The following is a 16,220-nucleotide window of genomic DNA, read 5'->3' on the forward strand; positions in this document are numbered from 1 at the left end:
AGTCTAACGTTGTAATAAGTCATTAACTAGCATCATGAATTTTGTGGTTTTGAAATGTGAAAACACAGATTCAGACTAGGTACTTCTTTTCCTTTGTATTTTCTTCCTGTCCACGGCCCCATTTAATATGTTGGAGTTCCGTGGAAAAGTATGGGGCTGCCCTACGAAATGTATTTCTGTTTTACAGAGATATACCATTGCTGTATGTTTTCCCACTCTGCTGAGAAATGCCGTCACTAGCCCATTAAACAAATTTCTCTCTTGTTGAGAACTGTGCTTAAAGTCTGATTACCTGCATATTGCACACTTAACTCATTCACACCCATGAACCTTAGGACAATACCTACTGTCAACATTGAAGCCTATGTCTGTTGGAATGTGGTCCAACATATGGTCTATAGTTGCTAAGGTGTCTATAAGTATCCAACATTAAGAAAACACTGACAGATTATTACTAGATGGTATTTTACTCCATCCAGACTAAAGGTGCTGTTTGGTGGCTCTGACCTGTGTTGAAAGTAATTCCATATGTGGCAGTTCTGCGTTTACATTCAGTATGTCTGGAAAGAACTGGAGCTGTGAATGTTAATAATTTGCCAAGTAAGGTGCTGCAAACCCCCTAGTTGTGGGTAAAGGCAGCAGCAATTCAAACAAGCATTGGCATAGCCAATAGGTCTCACCTTTGGGACCTTATAAGTTTTTAGCCATACAACAGTTGATGCTGTTGCACCAAGGATATTGTACCGCATAACTAAATACTTATAAGGTCCCTAAAGTGAGACCTATTGACTATGCCAATGCTTGTTCCAAATGCAGCCAGTTTTCCTTAAAGGAAAATGGGATGCATTTAAAAAAAATATATATGAAACGTTTTCGTTTCATTTTTTAAGGGCAGGCAGTGGTCCCTGGAACCACTGCCTGGCCCTAAAAAATATTTTCGCCTGCATTTGCAAAGAAGAAGGGGTCGCCTGAGGACCCCTTCCCTTTTGCGAGTACATAAGAGGGTGGTAATTTGCAAGTGTTTTGCGACCGCAATTGGCTTTGGGGTCGCTTTTAGGAAGGGAACGCCCCTTCCTAATAGCAACTTGCAATTCCTAAATAGCGAGTTGCAAATAAATTGCAACTCGCTATTTAGGGATTGTACATAGCCCTTTCACATTTTGCATACACAACCTGGTTGCAAACCCGTTTGCACATGCAAAATAGGGTCGTACATCTGGCCCAAAGTGAGCAAGATGACAGATTGTACCACATTATGGAAGGGTGTCACCACTTTCGGGAAGAAACAGGCCCCATTGTGAAGCACCACTTTGTCAGGGAATATCATCAGAAAGGGAGGTTTGAACGAAGGAGCATCCAGCTTGTTCACCTTTCTTGCAGATGTAGTGCCACTAAAAAGGCTGTTTTTATTGTGAGCAGCCGGAGGGGACAATTATGCAGAGGCTCGAAAGGAGCACACAAGGAAAAAGAATCAAATTAAGATCCCAATGAGGCATAATGAAGGGGGAAGGTGGAAACATATGTACAGGGCTTTTAAGGAATCTATGTACAATGGGCGATTTAAGTAAAGATGATTTGGTCTGGTAGCCTCAGGAAGGCAGAAAAGGCAGACAAATACCTTTTTGAGGGTGCCCAGAGCAGAGCCTGCATTGGGCAAGGGGTAAAATAAACAGTAGAATATCAGACAGGGAAGAAGAAAGAAGGTCGATGGATTTTTCTGTACAATATACTACAAATTCCTTCCACCGTCAGGCGTATACAGTCTTAGTGGAGGGATGCCTGGCTGTCAGAATAACATTATAAACTTCGGGAGGAAGGTCGAAAGCTATCAACTGCTGCCGCAAGAAGGCATAGAGTTGACAGGTTCAGGAGGAGGACCCTTCCCTGCAGCTGCAACAGAAGATCCTGCCAAAGGGACAGCCTGATCAGAGGATCAATGCTCATTTGCAGAAGCGCGGGATACTAGACTCTCCATGCCCAGTCAGGTGCCACAAGGATGACTTGGACCTGGTCATTGCTGGTCTTCTGGAGAACTCTGGGCAGGAGCGGTATGGGCCGAAAGGCTTAAAGGAAGCCATAGCTACACTCAAGACAAAAAGCGTTTCCGAGTGAGAGCTGCCTTGGAAATTCCAGTGCGCAAAACTGCAGACAAGTCGCGAACAGATCTAGCCAAGGCTCTCCCCACTGTTGAAAGAGACCTTGCGCCACCTCTGGATGGAGACGCTAATAGTGATCCGCTAAGCATCGTCGGCTGAGTTTGTCCAACCTTGGCTTCAGGGAACCTGCCAGGTGTTGAACCACCAGGGATATGCTCTGCTGTTCAGACATACAGGGCCTCTTGACAAGGAGTGCACGACCCCAGGCCGCCCTGTTTGTTGTAGTACCACATGGCGGTGGTGCTGTCTGTGAACACCTGAATCACCCTTCCTATGATGTAGGGTAGAAAGGCTCCTTCCAGCATGTTGTTGCGGATTCCGCCGGAGACCAGAGCCCTCTGATCTCCACCTTTCCCAGATGGCAGCCCCATTTCATAAGTGATGCATTTGTCACTACTGTGAGATTTGGTTGGGAAAGGCAGGAGTGTTCCTCTGACCCAATTGCGATTCTTCAGCCCCCACTGCAGGTCTTGTGCAGTTCCCTCCAAGATCTGGGCCATGGCGTAGAGATTCCCCTTATGCTGCCCCCACTGGGACTTCAGGTCCCACTGCAGAGCCCGCATATGCCATCAAGCAAGTATCACTAGCAGGTTGCAGGAGGCCATGAGGCCCAGCAGCCTCAGTCATTCCCACAGAAATCCAGGCTAGAGGCTGAAATATCAGGAGAATAGCCTGAATATCCTGGACTCGCTACTCTGGAGGTGAGGCCTGAAACTGCAATCTGTCTAGACCAGCTCTGATGAAAGGGAGCATCTGAGAGGGAGTCAAGTGTGACTTCGGCACATTGAAAGTGAAGCCTAGCGAATGCAGGAGATCCACTGTAGTCTGGAGGTGGGAGATGACAGCCTGTGGCGAAACCACCCAGTCAGTCGTCGAGATAGGAGAAGACTGGCACCCCTGATATGAGCTGAGACCAAAGCCATCACCTTGGTGAACACCATAGGGGCGCTGGTAAGACGAACAAAAAGGGAGAACAGTAAACTGAAAGTGCTTGTTGCCCACAGTGAACAACAGGTAAGGCCTGTGGGCAGGCAGGACGGATGTGAAAATATGCGTCCTGCAATCCAGCGCTACCATCCAGTCGCCTGGCTTCAGGGTAGACAAGACCTGAGCCAGTGTGAGCATCTTGAATTTCTCCTTTTTTAGGAAGTATTTGAGGGCTCGGAGGTCTTGGATAGGACGAAGACCGTTGTCATTTTTCGGGACCAAAAAGTAGCAGGAATAGCAACCACAGCCTACCTCAGGCGCCAGAACCCTCTCTATGGCTCCCTTGGCCAAGAGAGCCATGACTTCCTCTTAGAGCAAAAGCAGATGATCCTCCGTCAGCCACTGGGAGGAAGGAGGCATGGAACGAGGCATGGTCTCAAAGGAGAGGGAGTAGCCTCTTCAGATAATCTGGAGAACCCACCTTTCCTAAGTGATGTTTTGCCAGTGGTGGAGATAAAGGTCGGAGCCAGCCATCAACTGGACGCCCATAGTCTGGAAGAGCAAGACTAGGTGGGTTTGGAAGTGGAAGCTGCAGGGGGTGGTGGCTTGACTGGACCTCTTGCTACCCGACCCATGGGGTCGGACCGAACCGCCCCTTCATACGTGCAGGGGTTGTGGAACTTGCGCTGCTCTGTGGCTGAGGTAGGGCTGGTGTGGTTGAAAGCCCCTTTAGTAGCAGAAAAAGGCAGACTGGGGATGAGAGGCAACTGTGAGGCCAAAGGACTTGGCCGTAAGCCCACGAGTCCTTAAAGCGCTCCAGCGCCGTGTCTGCCTGGTCTCCGAAGAGACGGGCGCCATCAAAGGGCATGTCCATGAGCGAAGCCTGAACTTCCCAGAAAAGCCAGATGTTCTCAGCCAGGCGTGGCATCTAACAGCCACCGTCATGGAAATTGCTCTGCTCAGCGAGTCGGTCGTATCTAAGCCACATTGAATGCCGAACTTTGCTGCATCTCTCCCATCTGTTACGGCTTGGGAGAGGACAACCTGTGGCAGCACTTGCGCAATTGTTTCCAACAGATAGTGGAAATAACGGCCCAATAAGCATGCAGTGTTCACCGATAGCAATGCAAGACTGGTAAAAAAAAAAAAAAAGATATGTCTTGCCCCAACTGTCCAGCCTCTTGGATTTCTTGTCAGGTGGAGCAAGAGGCAGGGAATGTGCCTTAGGAAGTACAGATTGTCCTGTTCACAGGAGCCCCTGTGTTGGGTTTGGGTCAGGTTCCCAGAAGGACGTCCATGAGGGCTTCATTAAGAGGAAGAAAGGGTTCCAAAGAAGTAGCTCCCGAGCTGTAGCACCTCTGTCAAGTTGTTAGCCTTGACCGCCACTGAGGGTAGCTGGAGGTCAAGGACTTCAGCTGCCCTACGCACCACCATTGGAAAAGATGCTCCCTCCTCTGTAGCTACAGTGGGGGGGTTAAAGCATGCCAGTATCTGGAGGGGTATCCAGTACGCTGGCTTCACCAAACTTCTCATACCAGTCCATTTTCTCAAAAGGCTGGTCTTCTAAAGGGTCCAACAACCCCTCCCATTCTTCTCCTAGCCCTAGCCCTCCAGAATAGGGCTCAGGAAGCTATCAAGGACCTGATGGTCCTGTCGGCGTCAAAATTGGCGTCGGTCGACATGTTACTGGCTCCAGGGTGTCAGGGAAAAGATTAGGGCTGGCGTTGCCAGTGGGCGGCAGGGGCATCAGCGCTGGGAACGGCATTGAGGAAGGTCGCAAATGCACGACTGACGCTGGTCTGGATCCAGTGAAAGAAATCGGAGCCGGGACCTCTGGCGCGGAACCCGATAGAGGCCCGCTGACCCTGCGGGTCCCAAATGCACGCCAGAGGGGTCAGGCTGCTCAAAAATGAGGCACATGGTCTCAATAAATTCTTTAAATTCAGTGGGGGTCGCTCCAGCTCCTGGAAAAGCAGGAAGGTGAGGAGCTGACCCAGACGCAGGTTCCGTAGCACAAGGCCTTGAATGCAGAGGCTCCTCTTTTGTGTCGGCCGAAGGACAGGAAGAAGTCTCTGCTTCTTGTGCCTCTTACATGAATGCCTGAAAAATGTTGAGCGGGTTGAAGAGGACTTGGGACTCCTGGAGCAGGCCCAGGATCTTCCTCTCGACCGGGACAGAGACCATCGCTGTGTCGCCTGCCAGGCTGCACGAAGCTTTAGGAACTGCTCCCTTAAAATCTTCGGAGCCATGGCCCAGCACTCGGAGCTCGACTTGGAGTCGAGGCCGTGCTCCAGACACTAAAACCAAAACAAATGGCACGGTGACAGGCGCCCTGCATGGCTTTAATCCTGAAGTCTTTTTAGACAAGCCTTCCTAAACGCCGAGAAAAAAGGGGTCAACAAAAAGTTTTAAAAATCCTGTCAAAAAGTGACAGAGGGTAGCTCTCTTCACAGATCAGTGCTTCACTGGTGTGGAAAGAAAATAACTGACTTCAGCGCGCCGAGGTGGTGCCTATATAGGGCACGCTGAGGTCACTTCCAGCACGGCCACCACCACAGACATCACGCTGAGCCAAGCAATGCCACCTACCAGCGCACAGAGGTATTGCTCGAAGAAAAATCTTCCGGATCCAGTCTGACACCTGGGAAAATGAAAAGGTAAGGGATTTGCCTCTAGATGTCTTTATCAGATTTGAGAATTTAGGTCGCATCTCTGACACCATGAACTCAGATTAGACAGGGTCGTGGACCAGGGTCAAAACGGACTCGATAATTCTCGCCTCGGTACCTACTCTAACCAGGAACACACTCGGCAACTCTGGGCATTAAGCTTGCCTCATCTCTACAACGGCCCCCCACAGACGCCGGGGATGCCTGGTTTCACCTTGGAGATACCCAGATAGGGACCATCTCACAGGGAAAGCCAGGACGGGTTCCCCAGCGGTCTTCAGCGCCGGGACACTTCCGTTGGAGGTAGCTGCGCGCTTTACAAGCTTCCATAACATAACATAACATAACAGATCAAGAAGAGAGGACAATGAAGAGCAGCAAGTAAAGCGAGAACAGAAGACTAACTGGACGTTTGGCACCAAATCCTGCCTGCCTTCACCAAGTCTTGACAATAGCGACCAGCGACTGATCCTGCAGCTGATCAGCTTCCAAGAACCCCGGGAACTGCCAGCCCTTCACAAATTTCCAAGCGATATCCATTGGAGTAGAACAGCTACTCCCTTGCAGTCCACAGGCACCGACAAGCAAAGACCGTTTCACAGAGTTGCAGCTCATTGCCAGCACGATGCAGCAGATCCCCAGAAGATGTAGCTGTGCTCCTGAAGGTCAGATCTGTCCCCCCACCAAGTGAGAGGACACTGGGACCAACCGGAGCCGCAAAGGAACAATGCCCGAGGGTACTAGACCCCTTGTAGCAAGAAAAGACTGTGATAGTTCAGTCGGGACTCTAACGACTCTGAGACAAAGCAGCCATTGAGAGACATCAGGACCAAAGAGACCCACTTCCAGAGGGGCCCAGCTGTTTCGATTTGGCACCCTCAACCAGCGAGATGGACATCTGCAGGGCCCTGGGATGCACAAAACCCAACTCACCTTTACACTCTGCACCAAGTGCACTAGCCCGGGTAACAACTCACCAACTCTACTCCCTTGTCCCCCAGACGCTTGCGACTCGAGCCCCCCCTGCTGGGAGCTCCTGGGCTTGTACCCAAGTCCCCCTCTACAGTCTGTTTCTCCCCCCCCCCCTTTATCTTTACCAGGCATAGAGCGCACAGCTACCAAGGCGGCAAGCACCTCTGCACCCCTAGGCAGATAACTAGTTACTGCTGGTAGTACTTTAGACTTTGGCCTCTTACGACCTTTAGATCTAAAGGAGACCCCCAGAAGTCGACTGCAAATACCTGTGTGCTATCTATGCCTTTTCTCCATTAGGAAAGCATTATACATAAAGGCGTATTTAAGTAACTATTTTACTTACCAGCAAAATTCAATATTTAACAAAGTACTAACTTGCTTTCAAAGTTCTTGGTATTAAAATTCATATACAAATATGACTGACTTTCTACATTGGTCTTGAATTTGTTCTCGAGTGTGTGTGTGTGTCTCATTATTGCCTCTGTGAGTACAACGAATGCTTAGCACTACCCTCTGATACGCCTAAACTCTCGCCCACACTACCACAAAAGAGAGCATCTAGGATATAATTTGTGCCTCTGTAAACCAACTGGGGTTTGCCTGGACTCTTTACGAGGTGTACCTCATTTTGGTTCACTATATAAAGAGCCAGTTTCCTACACATGTTGAATATTCAAGTGCCTGGGTATTGTGCACAAAATGTGGAGCCATTTTCCAAGTTTTCAATCAGACTACATCTGAGCACATTTAGTTTCTCTGGTTGTAAAGCACACTACTAGGCAAAGCTAGTTCGTCACACACAAACATACACACATGCTTCACAAACGAGCACGTATAAAACAATATATTTTTAGATGAGTGTCTGTAGTTGTGTATTTTAAGATCTGCCTTTAACTGACAGATGTGCACACACCAAATATTTTAAAAAAAACATATATGCCCTACCCACATGACAGATTCAGGCACAACCTTTCTAGGACTGGTGTCTTTGTCCTCGTGTGAGGTAAAGACTGGCACAATAATTACCTGGCAAAGAAACACAAATAGCTTCTGCAGACTTATTTGTTCGTTTTGGATGTGTTTGTGGCAGCTAAACAATTCATCAGTGTCAGACACCCTTGCAGATTTCCATTCACAATGCTCACGTTGCCAGTGTTTGTGCTTGGACTACCTACTTACCTAAGAGAGTGTGGGTTATGTGTGGCTATGTCTGCAGGAAAGCACTACTCTATGGCTCTCCCAAAATCCAGAGCCAAATACACAATTTAAATCAGGTTTGTCTGAGTTAGGTTGTGGTTTTAGATTACTTTTTAGGGTGCGAATGTGTGCATGGCCCGTGCGTGATCATGTTCTAATGGGGTGCCATCTACAGAGGAATACTAGTTTTTACGCAAATAGCAATAACTTACCAATTCCAAGGATTTTAAGCTTTTCTGAAGATAACATTTAAGTGAACTGTGATTCCTGTACAGGCAAAGATGTTTTCTATATATCCATACTTTATATAAGATATCGTTTTGCATAATTAATTACCTTTTATAATATTTTGTTTTGTGTGTGTGTATTTTCGCTGGAAAAAAGGTTAACGTGAAGTCATGATTAGAAGCAAAGACTGAAAAACACAAAAATTCGCCATTTATGGTTAAGTAAACCAGCCCTATAACCCATATGTATATATTTTACCTTTTGCTTTCCATTTACCCTTAAATTGCATTAGAAAAGTTTTACTAATTAATTATCTCTTATGCTCTAAACATTTATTAGCTGTACACATTGTATGAACATGTGTGGAGGGGTTCAAAGAAAAAAGCAAGAGACTAAAGTGAAGTCATGATTACAAACAAAGCTTAAAAATCACTGGCATTTGCCAATTATAGGTAGGTACAGTAACCGTCACATTCATGTGCTGCTTAATATCTCCCTCAGCGCTGCTTACAACATTCAGTGGTTATCAATACTTTCCACCTATTATGCACTGAGCTCAATCCCAGAGTAAGTACAAACAACACTTCCTTTGAAAGCTTGATTTTACCATGCAGTACCAGGATGTTCTGTTCCTCGTGCCCTAGACCATTTGCCCTCACAGTGAAGCCTTTGGTCTGCTTCCAAACTGGAAAAACTTATGCAAAGGTGAATTACCATCCATCACCATACCACACATCTATTCCTCTATGTGATGATATACTACTATATGTTAATATACCAAAGAAAAATAATTGCCCTTGCCGAAGGGATTACTGGACAATCAGAAGCATTCCTGGCTACATAATAAGTCAGAATTAATGCTTTTTGACTGACTCCACCTTGGTTAAGGACAAGAGCTAGGGTTCCTCTGGAATGATCATGAAATGGAATACCTAAGTTAGAATAACATCAGGAGTGTAGAGACACTATAACAGCAACTTTATCAAGACCTTTCATAGGTTTGAAAATCTGGGCTAGAGATGGATGAAATTGTTGTTCTCAATAATTGGTCACATTTACCCAGGATTTACTGCAGAGGTCTCTTTATGCTTTCAAATATGTAACCATATGTCTGCTGCTGATGTTTTCAATAAGATCCATCTGTACTGCCCTGAGGTACGCCTGAAGCCATTCCAGGGTGAATTGAGAATTTTTTGTGCATGTCAGCCCCAGATCTTGAAAACCATACCTAGTTACAGAGGGCAGTGCAGAGGGCAGCTGTGACATATTGGTCTTCACAAGAACACCCTAATCCAAATGTTTTTGTTGCCTGTGCACTGACATTCCTGGCAGCAGCAGAGGGAACAATATTAATAAAAATGCTGACTCCACAATCAAAAGCCAATACAAGCTAGGATGGGTTTGGAAACTGCTAGTAGGGAGTATGGATCTGTGTTTTCTACTTAACCCCATTAAAGAGACATTTCCAACTTCTAGATAAATATAAAAAGGTGTACAAGTAACTATTAAACAAACTTGGGTTTCACGCTCTGAGAGACTTGTACCAGGTCAATTCTGGTGTGTCTCTTGCAGAACAGACCAACCACTTTGCATGTATTGCTATCCATGTCCGGTCGTCTAAATAGGGTTCCATATCAATCTACAAAGAACAGCCTTTTCAACTAAGTGTTTGAATACCTTGCATTGTAAGGACTAAGCATGTAGGTCACTTCTTTTTCTGCGATCAAGCATGCCAGAAGAAATGGCTACTCCTTCCAGGGGGCGAGGAATGCAATAAAAAAATATTTCCCAAAACCCTTGCTGTGCAAGGAAGACCCATTTAACTTACACTTATAGAGGCCATCAAAAAGGGAGCTATCCCTATCATCCCATGATATACCTTGGATTGGGAATAGCCAACTAGGAAGTATTGAAGTGTCCCACTGGTGACCTACAGAGGAATTCTCAGAAGGAGGTGGAGGAAAAGGTAGCCAAAAGTCAGAGAGAAATACTCCCCTTGAAAAGGGTTCCAGAATATGATATGGGTGATCTAAAAGACCCGAATGAGAGGGGGAATTCGCAGACAGGAGACTCCTCACAGGTGAGCCAACTGCTGTCAGGGAAGATGCATCCAGCTGCCACTGAGCTGGCAAGGGAGAGGCATCCTGCCATCGCCCAACCTAAGACCACCTGAACTATTTTTGGGATGTAGGATTCGATCTTGAGTGGGAAGGCATGATGTGCATGGTGGAGAAGAATGATTTCACAACTACATAAAAATGCAAAACATTCACTGGGAGCAGAAAGCTCTATCATTTTGGAAGTGGTCTCTTCTATTTCTGCCTAACTTTATTAGACGATGAGAAGACTGGCCAACTTTGCACAATTAGCATGGCAGTGCAACAAAACTGGCAAAAAAATCTGATAATGCTTGAACATATGCCGGCTGCCAGTTCCGTAGGGAATCATTGTGCACAGTGACCGGTCTTTCATTTCTCAAAATGAACTGAAATTTGCTAGCTTGGTGCTGCTCATGGTGAAGCAGAATATACCTAACCCACTTGGTTTTGATTAAACCACCCACTGTCAAAAACTGGCTGGTAAAATTCACTAAATATAACTTGAATATGGTTGCTTTGAGAATAATCTGCCTCTCACAGTGGGGGTTTGTTTTGATTATTTGTGGGGTAAAACAAAAAAGGACATAACAGAATAAACGAGCCCTGAAATAATGAATGCTGTATGATGCTGTCAAGATTTGTGTATATAAAACCATGATCATAAAACATACTGCACTCCAAGGGAATAAAGCTAGCTGGGAACTCCACGGATTTAATACAGGTGGTGTCAATATGAATTTGAGAACTGGAAGGTAGAAACTAGTTACAAATATGCATTTACCTTCCAAGAACTTCATATTCGCTTTCAGATTTGAACAGAGATACCAGTCTGGCTTCCATCAAGATGTACGTCTTTCCAGTAGACTTATCTAGAATTCAATGTTACACCATTAGTCAGGGCTATTATGTAGATCACAACAATATATATAATATATATTAATATATATATCAAGAAAACACAACAATGATAGCATAAGAGTAAGACAAGAGTGCTCATCTACAAAGATTAAAACCTAACAGGAAAAGCAGGTGGAATGAAACGAAACGAATGTTTTCAAATTGGTCTGCATACCTTCTTGCCCCTTAATAAATGTATTCAATATTTGTTTAGCTAAATATCTCTACTGACAGACCACTTTGATCAAAGAAATGCGATTAATCTTTTAGTAGACGGATCACTAACAAGAGAATTAACATAATATCATTAGGAGAAAAACAAACGCAAGAGGAAATCCATAATTCTCAGTGTCTGAAGGTCACTCCCGGAGCTTCTGGGCAGAGAGGGAAAAGGGTTACTCTTCTACAAGTAATAATTCAATGACCTCAGTAGCAAAGGTGCTGCTCCATTTGTATATAGATTGGACTGCTCTGTTTTCAAGTATACAGTTTAATGCAAAGGCAAATACAAGTTTTGCCTTACAGGGGTGTGGAATTTAATAAAATATCTACTTGTCCATGGGGCAGGTTCCTTAAAAAATCTACTTGTCCTGTAACAAAATCCACTTGTCCCTATGGTGCCATGTAGTGCAGTGCCAAATTATGGCAGCAATCCCATTATATAAGAGCTCTGATATATCCTCTCTGATTATGTCAGGGCTCGTACCATAGTAGTGTTTGAATACTTACAATCCCATTATATTGACATGTTTCCGCAGATCTACATACTGGGGCTGAAGGTAGTGGTAAGCAATAGTTCCAAGGTTAGAATGCCCTTTTGAGTCTCTGCACACCTACTAACTTGCATGTTTCAAGATGTTCAACAACTCTTCTCTAATCTTTTCCCATACTGAGAAATGTTGCAAATTTACTCCTGACAATGGCAGACATAAACCTTCTTCCAGAGTTGGGGAAAAAAGTGGTTGGGGGTAAAGTGAACTTGCAAACACTCAGATTTGCGCATGAGCAAATCTACACATGCACATTAGACTTTGGGGGAACTTTTGAGACTTTCTTTAATAATTGGGCCCCTACATTCTGTCTCTCTCTCTGCAGCGACTGGCTTCACTGTGAGTAACCGCATTCTGCTCTTTCACAAGAAGCATATTGGCACACAAAATAGTTTTGTTCAGTGACAGTAACTACTGTGGCAGTGTGTGCTTTTTGAGACCAAAAACTATTTTTCCTTTTGCCATTGTTTGTTATAATGGTGAGTGCCCGGCAGCTCCCCCACCAATAAGGTTTTACAAAACCCATGCCAGAACAATTCACACATTGACAACATTAAAAAGCTGACCACCAATTTCAGACCTCTGGCTTTGCCAATGCTCCTTTATTTTTGTTTCCCATAATCTTCTTGAAACTGGTTACACTGATTTTCCATTATGAATATGTTTAGGAAATATTAGCATGCATCAACATATGTTACTAAATGATGCTGCAAAGAAATGGTACCTGAAACTTTACAGTAGTTTAGCAAAATGTTTTTTTTCCTGCTTTCATTTTTTTATGAACATTTTATTTTGAAAGCAAAGAATCATCAATCTTGCTTTCAAGCTTCTACAAATATTTGCATCAAATCAAAGAGCATTGTGGGAGCATTATACATAGCCTCATATTGCTAAACTTTGCAAACGTGTGTGCACATTTTTATACTGGAACCACTGTCAGTAGTGCAGTCGGAGCTTACAACATTTACTTAGAGCGCTCACCCTAATAATGAAGGCTTTCAATTAATGAACCATAAATACAAGTTTGAACAGCATTAACATATGGATACAAATATTACCTTATCTGCAGACAGTGCCCTTCCCTGATCCATAATGTGGTACTGCAAACTGGCAGTTAATGGGTTTGTGCAGCAGGGGGTTATTCCTACTGGTCCCAAGGACAAAACACACATAAAAACTTGTTTCCCTTGACCCCAAACAATATGTCCTGGGCGTCGGGCTATAGGAATTCCACATCCCTGGCCTTATATTGAAATGCGCCACTAACATTTAAAATACCAATTTTTTTCATCAGGTTCCCATTGTCACACAATATGATATTTAAGCTACAATGTATTGCTCTCAACATAACAAATCACCTATACCCAATGAACAGTCAATAGCAATGTAAACATGTAGGAGTGGGTGTCCATTTTTATTTCGTTTTCGAATACTGCTATTTAGGTGCTGTCAGGAAAATGAAGTGATTAGGTTAGGACCAGGCACAATGTTGTCACTAGGGTAGTCCGGGTCAAAACCCACTACACCAGAGTCACCACCTTAGTGATGAAATCAATTCTCATTCCGAATAGACTCTACCTGACCCCTAGGGCAGTCATAGTATTTCAAGAGAAGTCATTAAACTAAAAGGCAATCAGACTAGGGTAGTGCCATTTAAATGTCTAGGAACGATATGTAAAAAAAGACGCCTCTAGCCCCACTGGTGTTTCCATATAGACCAGATAACCTCTACCAAAATGAGTTCATGCCAGAGGAATAATTTTGATGTACAAGTGGATAAAGTTTCTTACTCACGAACAATATTGTTAATTGATACATACTCGTCCTGCAGACTACATCATCTTATGATTACTCCTTTCCGACTGGTTCGGAAATACTGTTCCCAGTAATGACAAACCAGCACCAACAGGTGACGCCCAGGGGCTCCGGACAGGCCTCCAATTCCAGACATGACATCACAGCAGTATATTGGGTGCTTACCTGAGCGTGGATGTCAGTTCCTAATGTTTTTTTTGCTCCTCGAAGCATACCGACGGGAACCCAGAGGACCACAATAGCAACAAATACAGCACGTAAAAGGTTTATATACCTCGGGGTCTTATAAATCACGGCACTAGCTCCTTGGGGAGCAGTACCTTCCTGGGAGATGGGACAGGTTAACCAAGGAAACTGTTCAACACAGCTTGGTCGAAGTGTCCATCACTGCCTGCCTGAGACGTGTGGTGCTGCCTGGCAGATGTTAGCAGTCCCAGCACATCTGGAAAATGCCTTGGATGCAGCCTGGTAGAACGAGCACAATGTCTTCTAGAGGGTCTTTCTTAACCAAGGCAAGCCATATTAAGATGTACGGGAGGACCAAACACAAAATGGTGTGTCTTGTCTCTGCCTTACCCTTCTTTGCTCTGGCGAAGCTCACAAAGAGCTGAACATCTACTCTGTCCTGGCTAGGGTGTTCACTGTAGTAGGTAACTGCACACCTCAAGTCCAGTACACACAATCGATTTTTCTCCTTGGTTGGATCCAAAGAATGGAAGAAAGTTGGAGGGTGATATATGGGGCCATATGAAAGGCAAAAATAACCTTGGGTACGCAGTATGGGCAAGTGTAAAATCTAACTTATCCTGAAAGAAAACTGTGAAGGGTGTTTGAACTGAAACGGATTGAAGTTCTCCAACCCTGTGAGTAAAATAAATTGCCACCAACAAAACTGGGGATCAGATAAAGAATCTGTTTCAGAGAAAAGCAGATCAGCTCAAATGGCAAGACCATAAAGAAAGTCAAAACAAGGTTCAAATCCCACCGAGACACAATGCAAAGAGCTTAAAGAAAATAGATAAAGCAAACATGTGCAAAAGTACAGCACTAGTGCCAACTTAAAGAAGGAAGGCTGATTAGAAAGCTGCATAAACAATGGAGCTGTTAGCAGCCTTTAACCATAGCCAATGGCTGATAGTGCATTGCAAGAGACAATGTAACCTCAAGATGTCAGACAAGAGCTATTTAAAAGTATTAATGCCTTCCACCTCTCCCCACTGTACAAATTAATTCCCACATTTTCCATACACAGATTTGGTGGTAGGCTTCTTTGCTGTCAAAAAGAGGTCCTGTGACGTCGTTAGGAAGGCAAAAAGGATTTTAGCTGACACTTTTCAATCTCCACGCATCTGAAGATTTTGTATAGAGGAACTGACCATCCAGCTAGAAGAGCTGGGCCATTCTGCATGCGAATGGATTCGGTTGCGGGAGGCAAATGATGAACACCAACAGATTGGCATATCGAATCCTCCTCGCCACCACAGAGAGATCAGAATCAGCTGCTCCTAAACCTCCTGCATACTACCATAGCGTCTCGGGATACACTCAGGAATCCGTGGAAACCAGTCCAGCAGTCAATGAGACCAGCTGAACCTGAAGGTATCTACCAGGGAACCAACTGACAGGAAATGGCAAGCACAAAATTGGCAGTAATACCTGTTCATGGCTGTGGCAAAAAGATCCACAAAGAGAAGCACCAATATGAAGAAAGTCGAATCTGTCTCCTCAGGGAACAGTTTCCGCTCAGGGTCCTCCTGAGAGAGACAAACATAGGACATCATTCTCACATTGAGGGAGCCTGCAAGTTGGGCCGTTATTGGGAAGATACACCATTTCTGCACCCAGAAAAGAATAGAAAAATAAGAGACACTAGAGGCGATCGAAAGGATACACTATGAAGATCAACTAGAAGCCTGGCAGCTGGGCTTCCAGGGAAATGGAGCTCAAGATAAGCTATGTGGAACACTCAGCCCCCACAAATTAAAAGTCCAGGAGCAGAGATGAAGGGATCAGGCAAAAGGTAGCATTCTCAACCCACAACTTGAGAACTGGTAATGAAATACTGCCCAAAGTTGACAACGCTCTACTACTTCAGAAATGAACAATAATCTGAACTATGTACAATGACTTGATGTGCTGAAAATGGAAACAAGCCAAACTTTCTCTAAGAAAACAAGTTACTTACCTGTAACTTTGGTTCTCCAGTATTGGGAGCTTTCATAGATTCCCATGCTTGAATCATTCCCCGTCGTAAAAGAGACCAAATAAAATGAACAACCAATCAGATTAGCCTTACCCTCTAGAACCTTCCTGAGAGAACCTCAGGCCCTCAGATTTTCGTAGCCCTTGTGTAATCATATAATTTAAGATGCTGAAGGCTGAGCTTTCTCAGGGGAGGAGGGTGGGTCGCATGGAAATCTATGAAAGCTTCCAATACTGGAGAACCAAAGTTACAGGTAAGTAACTTGTTTTCGTACTCCAGTATTG

The 16,220-nt window shown here is 44.7% G+C and overlaps 1 protein-coding gene across 1 annotated transcript in view; it reads right to left on the reverse strand.

The window, feature by feature from the left end:
* IARS1 (isoleucyl-tRNA synthetase 1) overlaps positions 1 to 16,220 on the reverse strand; it is a 645,156-nt gene that overhangs the window by 497,049 nt on the left and 131,887 nt on the right. Inside the window, exon 8 of the mRNA XM_085624880.1 lies at positions 11,033 to 11,120. Within this exon, the coding sequence (XP_085481006.1) occupies positions 11,033 to 11,120 (88 nt within the window). The remainder of the gene's footprint in view (positions 1 to 11,032; positions 11,121 to 16,220) is intronic.

Source organism: Triturus cristatus, chromosome 9 (assembly GCF_964204655.1).
Source record: "Triturus cristatus chromosome 9, aTriCri1.1, whole genome shotgun sequence".
Lineage (NCBI taxonomy): Eukaryota > Metazoa > Chordata > Amphibia > Caudata > Salamandridae > Triturus > Triturus cristatus.